The 22122-nt window shown below is 41.2% G+C and overlaps 1 protein-coding gene across 2 annotated transcripts in view; it reads right to left on the bottom strand.

Moving 5' to 3' along the window:
* SPRYD7 (SPRY domain containing 7) overlaps positions 1–22122 on the bottom strand; it is a 57083-nt gene that overhangs the window by 24522 nt on the left and 10439 nt on the right. For both annotated transcript variants that reach the window (XR_011071127.1, XM_068527070.1), the window contains one exon: positions 12065–12410. Coding sequence is in view for 1 of the 2 variants with exons in the window: in XM_068527070.1 (XP_068383171.1) it covers positions 12065–12266 (202 nt within the window). In the remaining variant the exon portion in view is untranslated. The remainder of the gene's footprint in view (positions 1–12064; positions 12411–22122) is intronic.

Raw genomic sequence — 22122 nt, 5'->3', positions numbered from 1 at the left:
CTGGTCAGGGAACTAAGATCCCACAAGCTGCGCGGTGTAGCCCATCAAAGTTGTTCTGTGTGTAGATCGGTAAATAAAGCTACAATTGAAAAAAAAAAAAGAATAGCAAAGGTGCCTGAGAAGAGGCCAGTGAGATAGGATGAGAAGCAGGAGAGATTCTTATGTCAAAAACCAAATGAAGAAAGGGTTTCAAGAAGGAGGGAGTGAACAATTGTGTCAAATGCTACTGAGAGGATGGATAAAATGAGGACTGAGAATGGCTGCCTGGACTTAAGAACATGGAGGACATTGGTGAACTTGATGAGAGCTGTTACTGTAGGGTACAAAAGCCTGACTAGAGTGGGTTCAGTAGCAAATGGGAAGAGAGGAAGTGGACATAACAGAAATAAACAACTTTTGAGTTTTTTGGGTTTTTTTTTTTTTTTACTGTAAAAGAGAGCAGAGAAATGGCATGGTAGCTGGATAGAGATGTGTGAGCCCAAAACATTGTGAGGCCTAGAAGTTTTGTTTTAAAGAAGGGAGACACTACTGTTTGTTTGAATGCCGATGGGGAGGGATCCAATAGTGAAGGGAAGGTTCCTGATTCAAGAGAAAAATTGCAGGAACCATATCCTTGAGCAAGTGAAGGGGTGGGATCTAAAGCATAAGTGGTGGAGTTGACCTTCAGTAAGAGCACGGATGATTCATCCTTAGTAAGAAAAGGGAAGGCAGAGCATAGAGGTCTATACAGTTGAAGTAGCTTTTGATACAGCCACTTAATAACCTCCTTGTCAATCATTTGGTTTCTCAGGGATTCTGATACCAGGAAGAAGGTACCTAGCACAGCAGAAATGGGATATTTATGTTACTGGAAGGGAATAGTACATGCTGTAAATTAATAAATCGATGTTCTGGTTGGTTAGTGAGTGGCTTCGAGTCCTGACAAAGTACTGCAAAGCAATTTAGACAGCTGACAAACTGAACACAATCTTGCAATGAATTTTCAAGGAGTTAATACTCTAATATTTAAAGAGCTCCTAAAAATGGAGAGGAAAGAGACTAACAATTCTTAGAAAAATAGGGAACAGACGTGAACAGTCAGTCCACAGATACAGAAAAGCCAATGGTCTTAAACATGTGAAAAGATACTTAACCTTACTTGTAATAAGAGAAATGCAAATTAAAGTTACTTGGAGGAAATACTATGTTTCATATTAATGATATTTTACACTTAAAACATTTTTCAGAATAGCTTACAAAAAAAGGATAAAAAATCAATATGCCATTTCTTAACAACTAGATTGTCAAAAGCCCAAAACTTCGATGATACACTCTGTTGGAGAAGCAGTTACTCTCATACACTGCTGATGTATTGATAAATGCAGAATGATATAATCACCACGGAAGGGAATTTGGCCAAATCTAGCAAATGTAAATAAGCATTTACCCTTTAACTCAGCAATCCCACTTGTGGGAATCTAGCCCAAAGGTACACCAGCAAAAATGCAAATGATGTTTATATAAAACTCTTTGTTGTGACTTTTTTTGGCCGCTCTACGTGGCATGCGGGATCTTAGTTCCCCAACCAGGGATCGAACCCATGCTCCCTGCAGTGGAAGCGCTGGAGTCCTAACCACTGGACGGCCAGGAAATTCCCTGTTGTGACATTATTTGTAAGAATAAAAAAGCAGAAACAACCCACATGTCCATCAATAAGGGAATTGATTGAATAAACCATGATATGTTCACATAATGAAATGCTATGCAACTCTAAAAAGGAGTGAGAAACATTCCTATATATTGAAATGAAGTAAACTCCAGGATATATTGTTAAGAGAAAAAAATCAAGCTGAAGGATAATAAAGTATGCTGCCTTTGGTGTAAGAAATAGCAGATGAGGATAAGAATATATAAATGTATATGACTGCATTTTTTGAAGGAAATAATGAAAGGATAAACAACAACAACAACAAAATAATTACTTATAGCAGGAGGGAAGAAACAGGGTGGAGGGGGTGACATGGAAGAAAGTGAGGCTTCTGTGCATGTGCCTTAGTATACAGTTTTGACTTGGGGACCATGTAAATATTTTACATATTTAAAAACAAAATTAAAACAAAAGAAAAAAAGTAATCCCTAAACAAAACAAAACAAAAACTTGAAACTAATGAACCCAAGTTTATGACCAAACCATGTCCCATTCTGGGTTTGGGGCACCTCACCTGGTTGGCCCTGCTAACCCTGGCTGGTTCCAGGTACCAGAGAGAGACTTAGAAGAGTTGGAAGAAGGAACTCCAAAGTGTGAGGTTCCCTGAAACAAGGGGCCCAGAGAAGAGGCTTAAAGGGATGAACTGATTTTAGGGCAACCAAATAGTCAATGATAGAAAGTTCTCCCTTACCGAAGAATCACAGAGGGTAAATGGAAGAAGAATGATACCATTTAAATGTTACCCTTAAAAAAAACACAAATGAAATAAGGGATCAGGGCAATGATCATCAATGAATGCTAAAATTATTAGACGAAATGCTGATGGAGAACTTTATACTGTACTGAAAGCAACTGAATCCACTGGCTAGGCTGAGCATCACTAAAACTGGAAAACCTGATGTTACGTCTCCTAACGTGGTGTAATAAAAAGGACACATCACCAATGCAAAGTGTTTCTGCCATAAAAGCTGAGCTTGAATCTGATGAAACTTCTAGATTTGGCTTCCAATTTATAGGCGTAGAGAACAAGTTAAATGACTCCACTAGAGCACCATCAGCCAAATCCAAATATAGGACTGTCAGGATCTGTGCAAGGCCTTGGATTGTACCCTGCTTACAAGCGGTCCTGTTTTGTGGATGCTGGCAGAAGACCCAAAATTCCTGAGTCACAGACAAAGGACTTTATTGCTCACAGCAAAAGTAGTATTCAGAGCTTTATGTTGATTTGTGTTGGTTCTCCATGTCCCACAAGCCCCACAAAGGTGACACAAAGGGTCCATGATGGATGTCTGGGAATGCAGTGGGTTGTACTAGAGGAAAGAATCATGGAGCTGGGGAGATTCTCTGTATAGTAAGTGAAAGCCAGCCTGCTCTTTGTCTGGGAGAGACATTACCCCTTCTTCAAGGTTGCTTGCTACAAATACAGCTCTGAAAAATGGCCCCGGGAAAGAAAGGTCAGGGGTTTGCATTCATGGCATACCCAGCAGGAACATGCAGAGACACCCAGGGCCCATGGCAGATTCCTCTCCACCCCTCAGCCCGGAATAATGCAGTCTTGGCCGAACTTGAGTTTCTACTCAAAGTGTGCCACTCCACCAGCTACTCTGATTAATCTGACCACAGAGACTGGGAGCAAATTCATTTAATTTGTCTCATTCAACATTTAATCAAAACTACTATCAACAGGACTCCAAGCAGCAGGATGGGACCATTTTGCAGTCTTTACCTCAGTCACACTCTTCCCCGCCAAGGGTGCAGACTCAGCCAACTATGAGTAAGTTCCATAGGGGATCAGTAGGTCTTATTTCAGACAGCCAGGATGAGGTCCAAGGTGAAGCTATAATCCATTATGATCCACACAAGGGGGTTTAGACTGACCTTCTGGTCTACAGTGTCATTGCAATAATTACAGAGTGCAGTAGTTGGGCCAAAAAGCAATCCCATCCCCAACAGAGAGATTGTGGCCCACACATTCCCACATACAAAAATATAACCTGAGCACTCCACTTTGAGATTTGTCGCTCAGCGTGGTTTGTATTACCATTACTTTGGTTAAGCCAGCAAACCAGTGTCACTAAGTAGTTATAGTCTTGATCACCATATATGACATAACCAAGGCCACTTGGGCATCAGGAGAAGCATATGCTTTTCTTTTTTTTCTTTTGGTTTGCTGGCAGTTTAATCAATGGATTCCTCAAGTACAGTTGAGTAAAAATAGGTAACAAAGGATCATTTGATCTACATTTTTATTCGTCTTCTGATTACTTTAATGGTCTTTCATTATGAGAAAATGGAGAAACTCCCTGAAAAAACAAAAAAAGTACAGTTATCTTGCTCCATTTTACTCATCATTCTGTTTTAGTGAAGAGAATAACTTATTGAGTTTGGGAATGGGGGTTCCTGAGGCCTAATTAATGTAATTCTGGAATTCAGAAAGAAAAACTCCCTTTTCCCAGACAAGTCGGACCAAGCTATTCAAGTCATATGCAAAATTAAATGTGTTGAAAATGGCCTGGAGTCTGAAGGGGCGAATCACCATCACCATTGTACTCAGTATTTTGGAGGACCTACTGTGTGCTAAGCACAGTGCCGAGTGTGCCACAGGCCTTCTCCCCAGTCCTCCCACCGATCCTGTAAGGGGAGGTACCAGTGTCCCCATTTACAAATAGATTTCAGAGAGATCGGTGGCTGTCCAAGGTCAAACAGCTAGAGAACAGCAGTGGCAGCCTCATGACTCTGACGACCCCATCTCAGTGCCTCTCAATACTTCTCATACACATGAGAAAGTGTTTGTTTTTCAGTCCCCAAAGATGACCTGAGTCATGGTAGAAATTATGATTTGGGTTATTGAGTAGGGAATTATGACAAATGCTTCATAGCAGTTTCCCTAAGGACTATGTCTCTCTTGCTCATAAGACTTCTGGGCTTAAAACACTTTTGCCTAGTAACTGCATCTGTTTATGGAAAATACAGTGTGGTGGTAAAATTGTACCTTAAGCGTCCTCCAAGCTTCTGTGCAAACCCAGTTCCCAAGTACCACCATATATATATAAACAGAAAATTTACCATCTTAACCATTTTTAAGTGTATAGTACAGTAGTGTTAACTATCTGCACTTTGTGGTGTAACAGATCTCTTGAAGGTTTTCATCTTGTAAAACTGAAACTCTATATCCACTGAAAAACAACTCCCCTTTTCCCCTCCCCCAGCCCCTAGCAATCACCATTCTACTTTCTGTTGCCAAGAGTTTGACTATTTTAGATACCTCATGTAAGTGGAATCATGCAGTATTTGTCTTTTTGTGACTGGCTTATTTCACTTAGTGTAATGTCCTCAAGGTTATCCATGTTGTAGCATACAACAGGATCTCCTTTTTTGTTAAGGCAAAATAGTATATATATGAATAATTATACATATACATATATTCATATATACATATACACATTATATATACACACACACCCACATTTGCTTTATTCATTCATCCATTGATGTACATTTAAGTTGCTTCCACCTCTTGGCTACTGAGAATGCTCCAGTGAACATGGGTGTGCAAATATCTCTTTGAAATCATGCTTTAATTCTTTTGGAATATATATACCCAGAAAGGAATTGCTGAATCATATGGTAATACTACGTTTAATTTTTTGAGGAAACTCCATATTGTTTTCTATAGTAGTTGCACCATTTTAACTTCCCACCAATAGGGCACAAGGGTTCCAATTTCTCTGCATCCTCACCAACACTTACTCTGTTTCTTTGATAGTGGCCATCCTAATGGGTGTAAGTTGATATCTCATTGTTTTGATTTGCATTTCCCTGATGATTAGTGATGTTAAGCATCTTTTCATATGCTTGTTGCCATTTGTATATCTTCATTGGAGAACTATCTGTTCAGATCCATTGCCCATTTTTTAATCTTTTTTTTTTTTTTGCTGTTGTTGAGTGGTAGGAGTTCTTTATATATTCTAAATATTAACCCCTTATTAGATATATGGTTTGCAAATATTTTCTCCCATTCTTAGGTTGCCTCTTTACTCTGTTGACAGTTTCTTTTACTGTACGGAAGTTTTAAAGTTTGATGCAGTCCGATTTGCCTATTCTTGCTCTTGTTGTCTGTGTTTTTGGTGTCATAGCCAATAAATCACTGCCAAACCCAACATCATAAAGCTTTCCTTCTAAGAGTTCCATAGTTTCATACCTCATACCGCATACAAAAATTAACTCAAATGGATCACAGACCTAAATATAAAATGCAAAACTGTAAGACTTGTAGGAAAAAAAAAAACGAGACCTTGGATCTGGTGATTAGTTTTTAGACATGACATCAAAAACACAATCATAAAAGAAAAAGTTGAGAAATTGAATTTTATCAAAATTAAAAACTTTTCTTCTGCAAAAGAATAAAGAGAATGAAATGACAGGCCATAGGTGGGGATAAAATATATGTAAATCACATATCCAATAAAGAACTTGTATCCAGAATATATAAAGAACTTTTACTCAATAATAATAAAACAAATAAATCAATTTTAAAATGGGCAAAATATCTGAAAAGAAACTTCTCCAGAGAAGATATATGGATGACAAATAAACATATGGAATGGTGCTTAACATCATTAGTCATTAGGAATACGTAAATTAAAATCACAATGGGAGGAACTTCCCTGATGGCGCAGTGGTTATGAATCCGCCTGCCAGTGCAGGGGACATGGGTTCAATCCCTGGTCCGGGAAGATCCCATACATGCCGCAGAGCTACTAAACCCATGCACCACAACTACTGAGCCCATGCGCCCTAGAGTCCGCGCACCAAAACTGACTGAGTCCGTGTGCTACAACTACTGAAGCCTGTGGGCCTAGAGCCCGTGCTCTGCAACAAGAGAAGCCACCGCAATGAGAAGCCCGTGCACCACAACCAAGAGTAGCCCCTGCTCGCCGCAACTAGAGAGAAAGCCTGCACGCAGCAACGAAGACCCAATACAGCCAAAAAGAAACAAAAAATAAAATAAACAAATAAATTTAAAAAAAATCACAATGGGAACTACTACACACCTATTAGAATGGCTAAAATAAAGAAAAATAAAGAACTGAATACAAAATGCTGCCCATGATGTAGAGCAACAGGAACTTTCATTCATAGCTGCTGGAAATGCAAAATGGTTCAGACAGTTTAGGAAAAAAAGTTGGCAGTTTCTTATAAAGTTAAGCATATATTTATCATATGACTCAGCAGCAATCCCACTGTTAGGTATTTATCCAAGTAAAACGAAAACTTATGTTCACACAAAAACCTATATGTGAATATTTATTCTTAATTGCCCCAAAACAAGCAATCAAGGTGGAATGAATAAACTGTGGTAACCCATACAATGGAATACTGCTCAGCAATAAAAAGCTGATTCATGCAACAACATGTGTGAATTTTTAATGCATTTTACTAAGAAGATAATTGTTGGTGCTGGCTGATGGGTACATGGAGAATCATTATTATTCTCTCTATTTTTGTGTATGATTGAAAATTTCCATAATAAAATTTTTAAAGGATATTTTAATGACATCATAATGTCCAGGTACTACAAAGTTCCGTATTCTGATGCCATAAGCTGCACCTGAAATGTTGTACAGCAAACTGCAAGTTAAATGAAGATCAAATCTGGTAATGTAAATAATTATATTTTATTATCTTAAGACATATAATAAGAAGCTTTTTGAATGGTTTTCAACACACAATTTTGAGGGGAAATAAGACGTACTGGCTTATTGGTTTTAAGAATTTCATCTGTCTGGGTATTAGAGAAAGTGCAGAAAGCCACCCAGCATAGTCTGGATCATAGCAATGAGACTCAGGCCGTCTGAGCTCCAGGACACAGGCTGGGGATGTGAACTAGCTCTGTTCCTTCTGTGTGTGTGTCAGTGGAGGATGTGAAAGTAGAAAGGTTTGCTACAAGCTGTATGTTTATATTGGTCTTTTCTTTAACTTGAGGCTGTCTGAAGTTTGAGAATAGCAAGTAATCAATTATTCTCATGGATCTCATTACTGGAGATCATTTCTGAAGGTGATGCTCACGGAGTTCCATTTACTCTTTTTTTTTTTACTTCTGAGATATACATTTTAAAGTAATAACTAGAATTATGACTTATAACATTATACCCATTTACTCTTGATATAGGACCACCACTAAGTTTTTTTTTAATTTTAGGATTTCACTTATTTTTGTATACAGCAGGTTCTTATTAGTTATCCATTTTATACATATTAGTATATATATGTCAATCCCAATCTCCCAATTCACCACACCACCACCGCCACCACTTTCGCCCCTTGGTGTAGGACCACCACTAAGTTTTTTCTAGCTATTTTAAGCTGTAATCAGCCCACACTGAAGTGTCAACACTTCTATTATCCTCCCCTCACCAAAAAAACCCCACAAAAAACAAAAAACCAAAACAAACAACAACAACAACAACAACAAAAATCCTCTTAAAAATTATGAGAAGTGTCTCAGGGGACAGTAGTGTTTTATATATTGAGAGGGATTTGGGTTATGAAGGTGTAAGCATTTGTTAAAACTGGGTTATTTACACTTATGATTTTGTACTTCATTGTGTATAAATTTCATTCAAAAATTTAAAAAAATCAGCAAATCTTTAGCTCTAGTTAATGATATGCCAGCTGAACTATTTAGGGGGACATCTCATGATGTCCCCTTTTTAATGCATAAAAAATAAGAAGGATTGATGATTGGATAGAGAAATGAATATACATGTTATAAACCAAGTATAGTATAATATTAATGGTAGAATCCAGATGGTAATTACACAGTATTCACTATAAAATTCTCTCAACTTTACTGTATATTTGTAAATTTTCATAATAAAGTGTTTGAAAAAACTATCTAGAAATTTAATCCCATCCTAGTTCAGCAGGAAATGCAAAAGAGGCCACTGTCATGATTAGACCTGTATTCTGATTTCCAGGTTCTATAGCCTTTTAGATGGAATCTAATTTCCTGGATTCTGATCTCTCAGGGTTTTTATTACTTAAAACTAGTTACCTCATCATCCTTCTATTTCGATTTTCTGGTTTATCTTTTTGTTTATTCATTTTCAAATACTTATCTTCACCTACTGTGAACCAGGCCCTGTTAGGTGCTGGGGATATGGTTTTGTCCCTGTCCCCCTGGAGCTTCCATCCATGGCTTATTTCCAGCAAACAGTACCTTCGGTCTCTTAATTCTATCAGGAATGCTGGTTCTTTCATCTCTGGCTGAGGCTAAAGCTGACAGAACCATTTTATCCATGGAATACTACAGACTCCATGCCTAGGGCCTAGAAGGTTTTTTTTTTTTTTTGGTGGGGAGGTCATATCTCCAATTTACAAAAAAAAACTGCAAAATCTTCTATACTCCCTAGGTGGCAGAAACAATTCTTAGTCCCCTTGATTCTCCCTTTTTCACAACTCTGGATCCCAAAGGACTGTCAGCCAGCATTTTTGGTCCCAGTGACAAATCCAGCTCTATTGTAGATTCTGTAGGGGAATAAGATACTCCAACAGTAAGATGGGTGCCTAAACTATCACAGCCTTGTGCCACTGTAGCTTTATGCCTCGGACTCACTTGCGCTGACTCCTTGTTCACTGGGCTACCTTCTAATTCCCATGTAGGTCTGAAGAGAGAATGGAGTATTTCTTTGAGTATTTCTGGTCTTTGTGACAGTGATTTCTCAGGTAAACCAGAAAAGTAGCTTTTGATTAAGAGCTGTTGCATCACATGTGTAGAATTCAGGGAGAAAATACACCAATCATTCCTTCATCATCATCATCATCATCATCATCATTATTTTGGTTGCTTGTGGGCATAGATTCCTCAGTGTAAATTAAACTGGTAATATAGTGACTAAAAAAGGGGGATGGGGAATATTCTGACCCACCTTGTCATCCAGAGCCTTAGTTTTGAACTGTTCTGGTTGATTCAGTTCTCATAAAGCCTTGCTTTGTCTTTTTCTCAACTTCCAGGTTCTAATCACTACTGTTCTCCCACTGTTGACTTTACTTGCCCTCTGACCTCATGCAAGGCCCATCTTATCAGCTGAGATCTTAACTTCTGTTTCTCCACTTTTAGCTGTGTTACTTCAGGGTCCCTTGGGAAAGGCCCAGCCTATCCAGGCCCTTGGGCCACAAGGATGCTCCCGTGGCCGGTGCACACTGCACACCCAGAGCTGGGACCTGTCTGGGCAGCTTTTTACACATAAAATTCCATGATTATAAAGATTTCCACCTAGTACATGTTGACAAATAAAGGATATTGGTTTTAAAGACTTTGTTTTAACCAAAGCAAACAATAGAACAATGACTTATAAACCAATATCTAGTGAAAACTGAGAGTATATGGAATATTTTATTTTTATTGGTTGGTAATTATGCCTGGATGATTCACAAAATTATTACAACATTCTTGATTTTATGGTTCCCCCAGGAAATCCTTCCCTATTTTAAATAAAGTGCATTTTATCTATTGAATGCATTTGATACCTCTATCCTGTTATACAATTACAACACTGTAAATAAATATAAAGAGCTATTTGGTTTGACTACTTCAATTATATAGAATTAGCTCCCTAGGAAGAACGGTGTTTTTATCCTTTTCCCTTTAGAATCAAAAGGCGTCTGATGACAGCTCTTTGAAAGGATGATGCTGAGATGACTGAATCTTCTCAAGCCTTCATATCTCTATTCTGTTGTGTTAATTTGGATAACTATGAACAGACTGAAATCTATGTCTCTGCTAGGGACCCCAAAGAGCTCACTGCATAGGACCTACCCCAGCTTGGCTTTATATTTTCTGCATTTTTCTTCTGTTGCTGTTCAGAAAAGCTATGGGGTTAAAAAAAAAAAAAAAAAGTGTGTGTTTGTGTGTGTGTATGTGTGAGAAACCATTTCAGTTACCATGTGTTTTAGTATTTAGTATTATTCAAATATACTCATCTAATATTATGACTGCTCTAACTGGCACCCAATTTTTATATATACTTATATACAGCCTAATAGCATACAGTTGAAGACTACTTAGCACCTCTGATGTGAAAGGCACTGGGCAATCTTAAATCTCTTATGCAACAAAGTAGGGTATAAATCAACCAACTAACAAACTATACAGAAATACAATCTGGGCAATGCAATGAGAGCTGTTCTAGTCCTAACCTTGCTAGAACGTGGTAGATATTCTAGTTAAAGGTCAAACTCATACTTTAATAATTCATAAAGAATTATTATATAAGGGATTATTAGTAAAATAACAACTAGAGCTCTTTTTATAACTGCATGAAGGAGAATCTATGTTTACTATAAATATCTATCATTCATTATTTATTACATAAATAGCATTTATCATTATTTCTATAATGAAGTACTGTATGTTGCCCATTCTTCGGGATTAACTATTTTATGTTAAAGCTATATGAGAAAATGCTATTTTAACCTCTCTACAGGATGTGTGAAATTCTAACATACCTGTGGAAATTCAACATTTTCATTTATCACCAGGCACACAACATTAGCCTAACACCTTCTCCTCTCCATCCTCATCCTCATTCCCACTGCCACCTCCTGTGAATTAGGACAGAGGAGAGAGATACTGTATAAATACAGCACAACTGGGTGAATCTTCCGGTCTGCTTTTATTACCATACACCAGCTGACCCAGGTCCAGAGAGAGACGTTTGTATATTTGTTGTACACACTTTCACTCAGTTTACTTCACAAAGCTTAATGTGCTCTGTTCAAATTTGCTACAGGTACATTCTTAACATTTCAGGCATGCACAAAAATAGAGGTTTTGTTTTTGTTTTTTGCCAATTAAATCAAATAGGGAGGTGGCTGTTGTTTTTGGCAATAGGTCTCACATTTGCTGAGAAGTAGGTGAGGATTTTTAGGGGTGGGAAGCCTGTGTATGGGCTTCCTGTGAAGCCACTAGCTGAAAACCTTTGGTTTAAACCACAGTGTCCAGGGCTGGCCTCCAGCGGGTCAGCGTGCAGCCACTGTCTCAGGGGCACACGGCCTCCCACCTGTCCCCACCCCCTGCACCTCTCCCACCCCTATTAGTGGCTACGTATGCGCTGAGGGCAGGGAAGAGGCTTTCACTTCGACATTATGCTCTCTGCACTGTCCGCATTTTCACGTAGTTACTCTGTGTGTGTGTGTGTGTGTGTGTGTGTGTGTGTGAGAACACTGAAGTTCTACTTTCTTTGCCTGCTTTTTTACAAAGCCACGCATTTCTTACATTGAATTACAAATGTGAGGCGCTCACCCTGGTGCAGCCCAACACCCACGCTTGCCCCTTCCTCTCCACCTCCCACCTCCTCCTCTCTCCCTTCTCACCTTTTGCTTTTTCTCTGCTCTCATGAGGTTCCACTTTTGTCTTTCTTCTTTTGCATAGATTTTTCTGAACTGCACTCTTTGTAGGAACCGTTTTAGAGATTCTTCCAAGGTCCTTATTTGTAATTACATCCACCTTTTGTTGCCATGATGGCTGTCCTTTAGGACTTGATTCCAAGACACTTGTCCAGAGTGACTCCTGCATCGAGTGGCATATTTCTCCGCTTCTTATATTTTTTTCCCCCTCATATATTTTGAAAAGAATTTTGAAAAATGTGTTCTTCCTCTTCCTTCAAGTCCTTTTTCCTCCTGGCGTGTAGAGCAGGTTTTGTTACCGGCAGAACTTTCTCTAAAGTGAAAGGAGACAGAGAGTTAACTAAAAGACACAATGAATTGCTGGGTGTGTCCAGAGTCTGATTAGGTTTGAGAAGAGGAACAGAAAGAATTTTTGTGTTTTAGAAATTGAGGAGGCCTCCTGGCCTAGTGTGAAAAACTCAAACAGATAAAATTCTATTTTAAAAAATCCAACAAAGTCTAGTTGGGAAGCTAAGTTAGCATCTTGTTACTAAAAGCATTAGAGGTCTTGGTTATATATTTTTAATGCACTTGTTACTTATTAATTTAATATCAAAATGCTTAGATCTCCTCCTGGCCCCGTTCTTAACCTCTGTTCTTTCCCTGTTAAATCGTGACCTTTCCTTGCAGCCCCTCACCCTGAAGAGCCGGCTTTCAGGACTACTCCCAGGTAGCCTGGGGCTTCAGGGGAGCACCGATTAGACTTGTCGCTCCTGTGCAGGCCGTAGTTTCTGCGCACAGAGAAAATGCTGGGGTGAGTCATACTTCTCCTTTCCTAACAAAAGGGCATTGTACTGTGCTGTTTGGTTCAGGCTCTTCCGTGCCACTTGTGGTTGCAAACGTATGGGACAGGAGGCTGGCTCCAGAGACGCACCGCTCAAGTTGTATTCTAGTGCGCTGCTTTGGGCGTGCCCCGATAGACAGTGAGATCCTTTAAGGCTGCGACGCTTTGATTTATCTTCGATCCCCAGCCCTAAATGCACTTGTGCCTAGCTCAGGGAATGCTAAGCAAGTGTGGCTTGTTTGGAACCCTGCAGGAGAAGGGGGAGGGAGAAAGTTTGCTCTGTGCCCCAGGAGCAGAAGTGGCGCCCTTAGGAAGCCTGCTCACCTGCACATAGCCGGCAGGGGGCGCAATTGCATCAGTACTAGATAGAACGTGTTTCTTCGGCCCCACTTGTTAACTTAAGCCTTACCTGTCTGGTGAACCCAAAGGCCTGAGTCCCTATAAATTTAAACTTAAACCTGCACATACGCATTAGAATATCACCTGTTGTACAGAACAAACCCGCATTATATTTAGTCCAAAAGGCACAAGAACAGTCCAGAGTTAGCTTACAGAATACTGAGTCAGGACATCTCACAGAGTCAGATGTAAAGAGGAAAAGTACCTGGTCAGTCTTCCAGGAAATTTCAATAATTTTGAAGTTGGAGGCTTCTTACACTCACTTGACCAACCTGTTCCTCTAACCTAGCCACCTCATTTCTTAGATGAGAAGCCGAGGTTTATGAAACCAGTTATCTAGGCTCCTCAAGAAGATGTAGCTACAGAAAAATCATACAGTACTTTTCTGGGTTTTAGGCATGTGTTCTAAACATGCGGAAAGGTGGCCATTTGGAAAAATTGCACCTACAATCCTCCTTTCTCTCTCTCTCTCTCTCTCTCATATTTACATATGTACATACATATACATGTATAAAACATGTAACATTTATGCACAAAATATATGTATATAATATGTATTTTATATATAATAAATACATATTAAAGTATCTATCTATCGATCTATCTATATATTGTTTCAGGCCCTTTACAGAGGCAGCATAGCCTAGTGACCTCAGCATATGGCTGTGACCCACCCAGACTGTCTCAGTTTGAATTCTTGGTTCTGTCACTTAGCTGTGTGACCTTGGGCAAGTTACTTAACCTCTCTGTGACTTAATTTCCTTGTCTATAAATGAGGTTAATAACAGTATCCATTTCATTAGGTTATTTTAAGGATTTAAAAAGTTAATCTTTGTAAAGCTCTTAGAACGGTACTTGGTACATAAAAAAGTACTATAATAATTTTTAAATAGAATTCATATAATTTTGAAAACACCATTTTAATAATGAATGTAGATAACACTGCAAGGGTACTTTTTAAATGGTTGGAAGTTGGCTTTTAATATATCTTTTTTAGGGAAAATTGATTGTGTCGTAAATGATAGAGGTGTGAGAACGAATGTGTAGCTAGTGAACCTGCCCACCAGATTGAGTCTGAAGCTTTACATTATGATTCCAGGCGAGGCTCTGGTTTCCAGTGTGCAGAAAAGTATCTGACTTTTTTTTTTCTCATTTTGGAAAGCTTAAAAAACAACCACCCCAAATTCAAATGCCCAAATCTTCAAAGAATTGTGTGCTTGGAGCATTTTAAATGTACCTGCCCGTTGAAGTCTACTGTTTCAGAGAAATCATGACTATTTCTGAAGCTGGCTCTTAATCAGCTTTCTCTCCTTTTCCTGAGTGTCTCCATCTGAGCCCGCCATTGCTGTATTCTGCTTGTCTGTTGGGGCCACAGGGAGTGGCTGGCAAGAAAGATGAGCAAGGATAGTCTGTCCAGGCCACATGGGACATCTCGACTCCAGGGTCGGCCGTGGGAAAGGTGGGTCCCTGCCCTGCGATAGGCCACTAGGATCCAGCTGAGGACCAGGTCGGGGCAGTCGGGCCCAGCTCTTAAGGGGCTGTCACTGGATAGGTCAAAGCAGCTCTAAGAGGGCAGAAGAGGCAGCTCTTGGATAGGAATTAGAGGCCCTACTTGGGGAGAAGCACAGCAGAAGAAATGCCCTAGGGTCTCGCCTGAGGAGAGGAGTGGGGGGAGGTCTCCAGGAAGAGAAAAGGGTCCATAAAAGAGGTCCTTGCTGTGAGGGGTCAGGGCAGAGAGGGTGTCTGGGAAGAAGAATGGCTGGTCTTCAGTTGGGTGGGGGGCTCAGATCACCAATAATCAGGGAGATCTGGTGAAGCAGAAGAAGATGCTAGCAGGAAAGTCCCTGAAGGGCCCGAAATTCCCCACAGGCAGCTCTTCACATGCTACTTGGAGGCCACCACTGGGAGGCTTTGAAAGAAGATACCGGGTTACCCATACAAGCACTCGCCAAGCCAGGGGACCCATTGAGAGAAGCTGCTAATGGTAATAGAGGCAAAATGTTATCTGTACTAAGTTCAAAAGAGTTTTCCAGGGGGAAATGAGGACAGGCCAATGCAGCCAAAAAGAGCTCGGTGTTGGCTTTGCAGAAAGCTAAGTTACACTGACAAAGAGGGTTGCCAGGTGTCCTGTATTGAACCAGACAGCATGGTATATTAGTTTCTGGTGTATTAAAATGCAGCAAATACCTGTTTTTTAAAAAAATCACTATTATTTCAGATATACTTTTTCTTACATTTTGATTGATTTTTAATCAGCAGAGGTTTGTAATTTCAGCTTTTATTTACTCCTTCTGCTAACTATTAAATGGACAAACACTACTTAAAGGAAGCTTATGACCCTTTTGAAATGTGAGGAATTCTCTTAGGTATCTGTGTGCAAGTAAACTGTGCCAAGACTAATGTTAAGTATTCTGTTAAATAAAGTAAATGTCTGTCCCTTAGGAGGGGAGGGTACACTCTACAAAACAATTTTTTCCCTCAGTCTCTGTGGTGTGGATATTTTTGTAATCCTAGGAAATAGTTATCTTTAGGGCAATAAGAAGAGCTAACATTTATTGAGTGTTTAGCATGTGCCTGACACTGTGTGAGCAACGGTCGTCCTCTACCCTCTTTCTCACAACAATCCCGAGAGAGATGCTCTAATTATCCTCATTTTACAGAAGAGGAAACAGGCTCAGAGAGATTAAGTATTGAGGCCAAAAACCTAGATGTTATTCTCTCTTTTTTTTTGTTTATTATTTTTTAAAATTTATTTTTGGCTGCATTGGGTTTTCATTGCTGCACGCGGGCTTTCTCTAGTTGCGGCGAGCGGGGGCTACTCTTCGTCATGGTGCACGGGCTTCTCATCGCAGTGGCTTCTCTTGTGGAGCACGGGCTCTAGGCACACGGGCTTCAGTAGTTGTGGCTCTTGGGTTCTAGGACGCAGGCTCAGTAGTTGTGGTGCACGGGCTTAGTTGCTCTGCAGCATGTAGGATCTTCCCAGAGCAGGGCTCGAACCCGTGTCCCCTGCATTGGCAGGCAGATTCTTAACCACTGGGCCACCAGGGAAGCCGTAGATGTTATTCTCAGTTCCTCTTTTTTTTCTCAGACGCCTCATTATTAACAAGTTCTGTCAGCTGTAACACCAAAATATATCTAAAAATCTGACCTTTCTTCACCCTAGCTCAAGTCCTCATTATCTTTCTTGATTGGATGTTGCATTAACCTCCAACTGCCCCCGAGGCCACTCTTACCCCCGGTACAATCTTCCCTCCACACTGCAGCCGGAGTGGTCTTTTTAAACTGTTAAGTCAGACCACGTACTCTCCAACGACTGTCCTTCACATATAAAATAAAGTGGGGGACTTACAAGGCCCTACGTGAGCTGGTTCCTGGTTGCTGTGTGCAGTCTTCATTCATTTAACAAAAAATTATTGATGGCCTACTATGTCCCAGGCACTGTTCTACATGCTGGGCATATTGTTCCTGTCCAGAGCTTACATTCTAGTGGGAGGAGACAATAATCAAAGAAGTATGTAGGATGATACCCGTTATCTTGTAATAACCTATAATGGAGCATAATCTACAAAAATACTAAATCATGATGCTTTACACCTGAAGCTAGCACGATATTGTAACTCAACTATACTTCAAATAAGAAAAAAAGAAATATGTAGGCTATCAGATGGTGGTGAGTGCTATGGACAAAAGTGAAGTGGGAAAGGAGAATAGGAAGTGTGAGTGGCCCCAGTGAGGGGCCACTGGGGTGGCTGAGCAGATGACCAGGAAGGCCTCCTGAGAAGGTGACAAGGGAGCAGACACTGGAAGAAGAGGAGTGAGTCAAATGGATTCTGGGGGAACATTCCAGGCAGTGGGGATGGCAAGTGCAAAGGCCCCAAGGAAGAGGTGTGCTTGGCATGTTTGAGTAACGGCAAGGGGGCCGATGTGGCGAGAGCAGAGAGAGTAATGCAGGGGGTAAGCGGAGGTCAGAGAGGTCCCGGGCGTGGTCGGGGAAAGGGCAGACCATGTAGGAACTTGTAGGTCCCTCCCCTGCTCCACTGTAGGCATGGGACTTTGAGTGGGTGGCTGGGCAGCCCCGGGAGGAATATGAGCAGTGCAGTGATGTGACTGGGTAGCAGGGCAGCAGTGGCTGCAGGGAGACTTGCTCAGAGTCAGAGGTGGGAGCGATAAGGGTGGCGTGGGCCAGGATGGTGGCAGTGGAGGAAAAGGGCTCAAAAGTTGGTGATGCGCCTGTAAGTGAGAAGCGAGAATTAACCGTTGGATTTACCACGGTGAAAGATTTAGCAATGGAGGCAGGTTCAGTGGAATGGTGGCTCAAGCTGGGCTGCAGAGGGTTCAGAGGAAATGGGGGGAGAGGAAGTGAAGACAGTGAGTGAAAGTGGTTGTGCTGTAAAGAATGTCAGAAAATGGGTGGTGGCTAGAGGTGCAAGTTGGGTCAAGAGAAGCCTTTATTGAAATGGAAGAAATTACAGTGATTTCTTATGCTGATGGGACTGATGGAAGAGGAGGAAAGAAACTTGCTAGAGCAGGAGAGGAGGTGAGTTTGTGTACCTGTAGGAAGGCCTTCAGCCCCCATGATAGGAGGGGAGGTGGGGATATGGGCACAAGCACGGGTGGGTGGGCAGGTGTCGGGGTGGGAGCTTGAGGACCTCCTTTATTGTTTGCTTCTACTTTCTCAGTGAAATAGGAAGCTCATCAGTGAAGATAAGGGTTGGGGAGGAAGTGTTGGAAGTTTGAGGAAAGAGAAAATGGTATGAAGCTAAAAGGAGTTGAATGTTTATGCAGGGGAGTGATTATAATAATGGACCGCATATCTAAGCTGGTTAAGGAGGGAAGTGAGGACATGAGGGAGGAGGGGAGCAAGCAAAAGGTAGTGAAACAGTAGACTATAGGATCGAATGGAGTTGGGGAATTTTTGGAGTTGGGATTGGAAGACAGGAGGTGATGGTGAAAAGTGGGAGCCTTCACGTGCCACCATTCTCTCTCCTACACTCTGTGTCAGCTCACTAGGCTTCTTCGGTTCTTCCAACACTTCACGTTTGTTTCTGCCTCAGGGCCTTTGCACTTGCTCTTCCCGTCACATCTTTGCATGATCTGCTCCCTAACTATGCTCAGCTTTCTGCTCTGTTGTCACATCCTCAGGGAGGTTTTCTCTGCTCATCTAGGTAAAAGGCAGTCTCTGTCCCCTGACCCTGTTTCATTTTTCCTTGTGGCATTTCTTGCCACCTGAAGTTATGCTATATTCATTCATATGTTTACATTCTGTGTCTCCCACTAGAATGTAAGTTCCACAAGGGTAGGAACATTGCCTTGTATACCATTGTATCCCTGATATGTAAAAGGCACTCAGTAAATAAATAAATTTAAATGAATAGTGAATACATGAACTTCCCAAGGTCACTCAGCTAATAGGTGATGCAGTTAAGATTCCCACCCAGCACTCTGGCTCTAGAGCTTTTGCTCTTAAACACTCAACAGAGAGAAAGAAGAACTAGAAGGAGAGAGAAGCTGCTGTAGCCCTCTTGGAGCTTTCAATCTCTGAGATTTTAGGAGCTTCCCTATGGATCGAGTTTGAGGGGAAGAAGGAAAATACTCCTCTACTGGAAGCTTTATTGGAAAAGGCAGAAGGTAGAAAAATAATTTCCTGGATAGAAAAACAGAAGGACAGAAACAAACCAGTAACAATGTACAGGTCTGAGACTGGGGTATTGATCGAAGGCCACTTAAGCCTTATTTATGATTTTTTTTCCCCAAAGAAAATGCATTAAGGCAGTGCTTTTGGAATTAAAAATTAAAATTAAAAAATTACCCATTTTTTAAAAGAAAGAAAACTGCAGTCAATCTGGTGGTGAAAGCAAAGGGTGAAACTTTAAGTTCATCTTTCCTGGGAGAGCAACTGGTTTAGAAGATAAAGCTATGCAGATGTAAAGCAAAGACTTTGAACCATCCATTTTCTGGGTTACACTTACATTTTTAGTTTCATGAAAGATGACTTGAAGCAGCCACACTTGTGATGCAAAACTTATTCCTCCGTGTTATTTTCCATTTGCAAATTGGTTGGATCCACTTGAGTCAAACTGTGCTTTTGTAGACTTCATTGCTTCTTTTGGAAGTGTTCTTTCAAATTAGGTTACAGAAACAAGAGCTGAATTATGTACACAGCTGCAGAAATAGACTCTACTTTCAAATGTAAGATGAAAAATATGAAAATTGAGAGAGTTCCTTTAGTGTTGAAACTGACCAACGTTCTTGGTAAAGTTCTGTTTCTTAACACAGTCAGAAATTGGTGGGTGGGGTGGCCACATGGCCTGAGGAGTCAGGCAGGCCCCCTTTAGAGCAGAAGTTGCGGTCACTCAGATGCATGTTTGAATCCAGTTCTGCTCCTCATAGTTGGATGACCCTGGTCAAGTCATTTAACCCGGTTACTTTCCTTACCAGCAAGAATCCATGTGCCCAGAGCTCCCTCATGGGGTTGCTGTGAGAATTAATTGAAACGATGTATGCAGTGTCACAGAGTGATTTGCTTGATAATTGGAAGTCATTGTGTAAATTGCTGGCAGACTACTTCTTGCTTTTGTGCACTTGTGTTTCTGTTCTCACTCTGTTCATAGACAGCATGACGATAGGATTTATGCTCCACACTGGGACCCTTTTGAGAATGAAAGGGGACACCAAACCAGAGAGAACTCTGGGCTTAAGTCAAGACTCTCCCCCAGGCAAACCAAGATGTAGGGTCACCCTCCCGAAGACTGAGAAGGCTGTAGGAAGGAGGGGGCTGCCACCTCCAGGTGCCTGCCTGAGGGACAGAGAAGAAGGGGATGAGGTGGGCAAAGATGGGTCTTGTCTGTATTGGCATGCTGGTTAGGAACTAGTGGTCAGTTTGAAACATATTAAGAACAGAAGAAGCCCTCTTTCCCTTCTCTCCTGCCACCTGATAATTTGGCGACGGACCTCCCTCTATTGTGCCCAGATTGGGCTGGAGATTAAGCCAGCACATGCCAAGATGGCATCAAATCACAGGGGTAGGCTGGGGACCCCAGCATGGTTATGAGTAGGCCGTTTCTTTTGAGCCAAACTACGGGGATTTATGCTACTGTGTTTATTTCTCTTTGTTACTTGCCAGCACAGTGATACCCAACCCTGCAGGAATTTAAGGATAACTGGCATTACTTTAAAATACCCATTCCCAGGCCCCCACCAGAGAACTGAATCCAAATCTCCTGACATTCCGTATATTTAAATGAGTGTCTGGGGCAGTCTCTGTGACCGGCAAGGTTAGGAAACATTGCCCTTGCCTTGAGAAAGGCTGTTTACCAGTGGTCCCCAACTTTTTTGGCAGCAGGGACCAGTTCTATGGAAGACAATTTTTCCACAGACTGGGTGGGGGGAGGGTGGCTCAGGCGGTAATGGGAGCGATGGGGAGCGGCAGATGAAGCTTTGCTCGCTTGCCCGCTGCTCACCTCCTGCTGTGCAGCCTGGCTCCTAACAGGCCACAGACCAGTACTGGTCTGCGGACTCGGGGTGGGGGACCCCTGGGTTAAACTTTCTGGCTTTGACTTGATTGTGCCACGGGATATTAAGAAATGTCTTTTGTCATCTCACATATGGGCCTCAAATATGAAAGGAAGAATGGATCCGAGGAGGCTCTGACGGAGCAAAGATAATGAGTGTCCCAAAATACAGACAAATCTCCAGGACAGCGTTTAGGGTTCTGTGGTCTGTCTGCTTCTGGCCCTGCACTCACTGGGGCCTTTTTCAATGTCAACTTTGGAGGAGCTGAGCCTTATATTTATTATAGAAGCAGTGATTCCATGTCCTCATACTTTATTTAGTCATTGCTCTTTCTCTTCTTTCCCCATCATGCTTCCGGAAAGAATTGTTCATACCTCCTGTCTCCACTTCCTTAATTCTCATTCACTCCTGACTACAGTGGAATGAAGCCTGGCCTGGGTGATCTGCCCTGTGTGATCCTGAGCAGCTTAATGAATCACTCCAGCCTTAGTTTCTCCAGTTGACTTCTACACGAGGTAATGCATTTCACGCCCCCTACCCACCTCTGCCCCGCGTAAGGAGATGAACTTTCTCTTCCTGAAAGCATTAGAGACCTAATTGTAAGATTCAATTATTCAGTTATTTTTCAGGGCTCAATTTACTTTTCTCATCAACAGCTAAGACCATACTCAGTTTTTGAAATTATTATTTTTTTCTTACATTTATGTCATTTTTCCCAGTTTTTGCCTCCTGGTTCTTTTTCCTTTACATATACCTTATACTTAGGTGTATTAATGGACTTATGCAGCCATTAGAAAGTATCCATAAAGACTGTGGAAAGATGATTACTTGAACGTCTTAAGTAGAAATAGTGCAGTGCAAAATGCTACATGTTAAAAATAGGTAAGGTGCTGTTGGTCTTAAGAAGGCATTGCGGCCACATGACCAAAGATAACAGAATCTTACCCTAGACTGTGGTCACACCCACACTCACACCTAAGATCTCTCAGGGACACAAAGGGAACTAACAGATGAGAATTAAAGTATCACTTGCTACCTGTACTCTGGTAAGCTGCGCATGAGCACTGCTTTGGGCTTCAGATCTGAAGGCTTCCTCTATCTTCCAGGCATAAATAAACTCTTACCTCAGCAGGAGCACATCAGATATGTATGCCTGAAGTAAAGGAGCTGTTACAGTGGAGGATTACTGGACTGAATGTCAATATTATGACATAGTATGAGTGTGTTTCATGTTTGGTAATTGCAATCATTGTTGCTTTTGTTGTGGTCATCCATGTACAATGCTTGGTGT

This window comes from Eschrichtius robustus, chromosome 18 (genome assembly GCF_028021215.1).
Source record: "Eschrichtius robustus isolate mEscRob2 chromosome 18, mEscRob2.pri, whole genome shotgun sequence".
NCBI classification, from domain to species: domain Eukaryota; kingdom Metazoa; phylum Chordata; class Mammalia; order Artiodactyla; family Eschrichtiidae; genus Eschrichtius; species Eschrichtius robustus.
The sequence above is the reverse complement of the archived record's forward strand: the minus strand, read 5'-3'. Positions and strand labels throughout refer to the sequence as shown.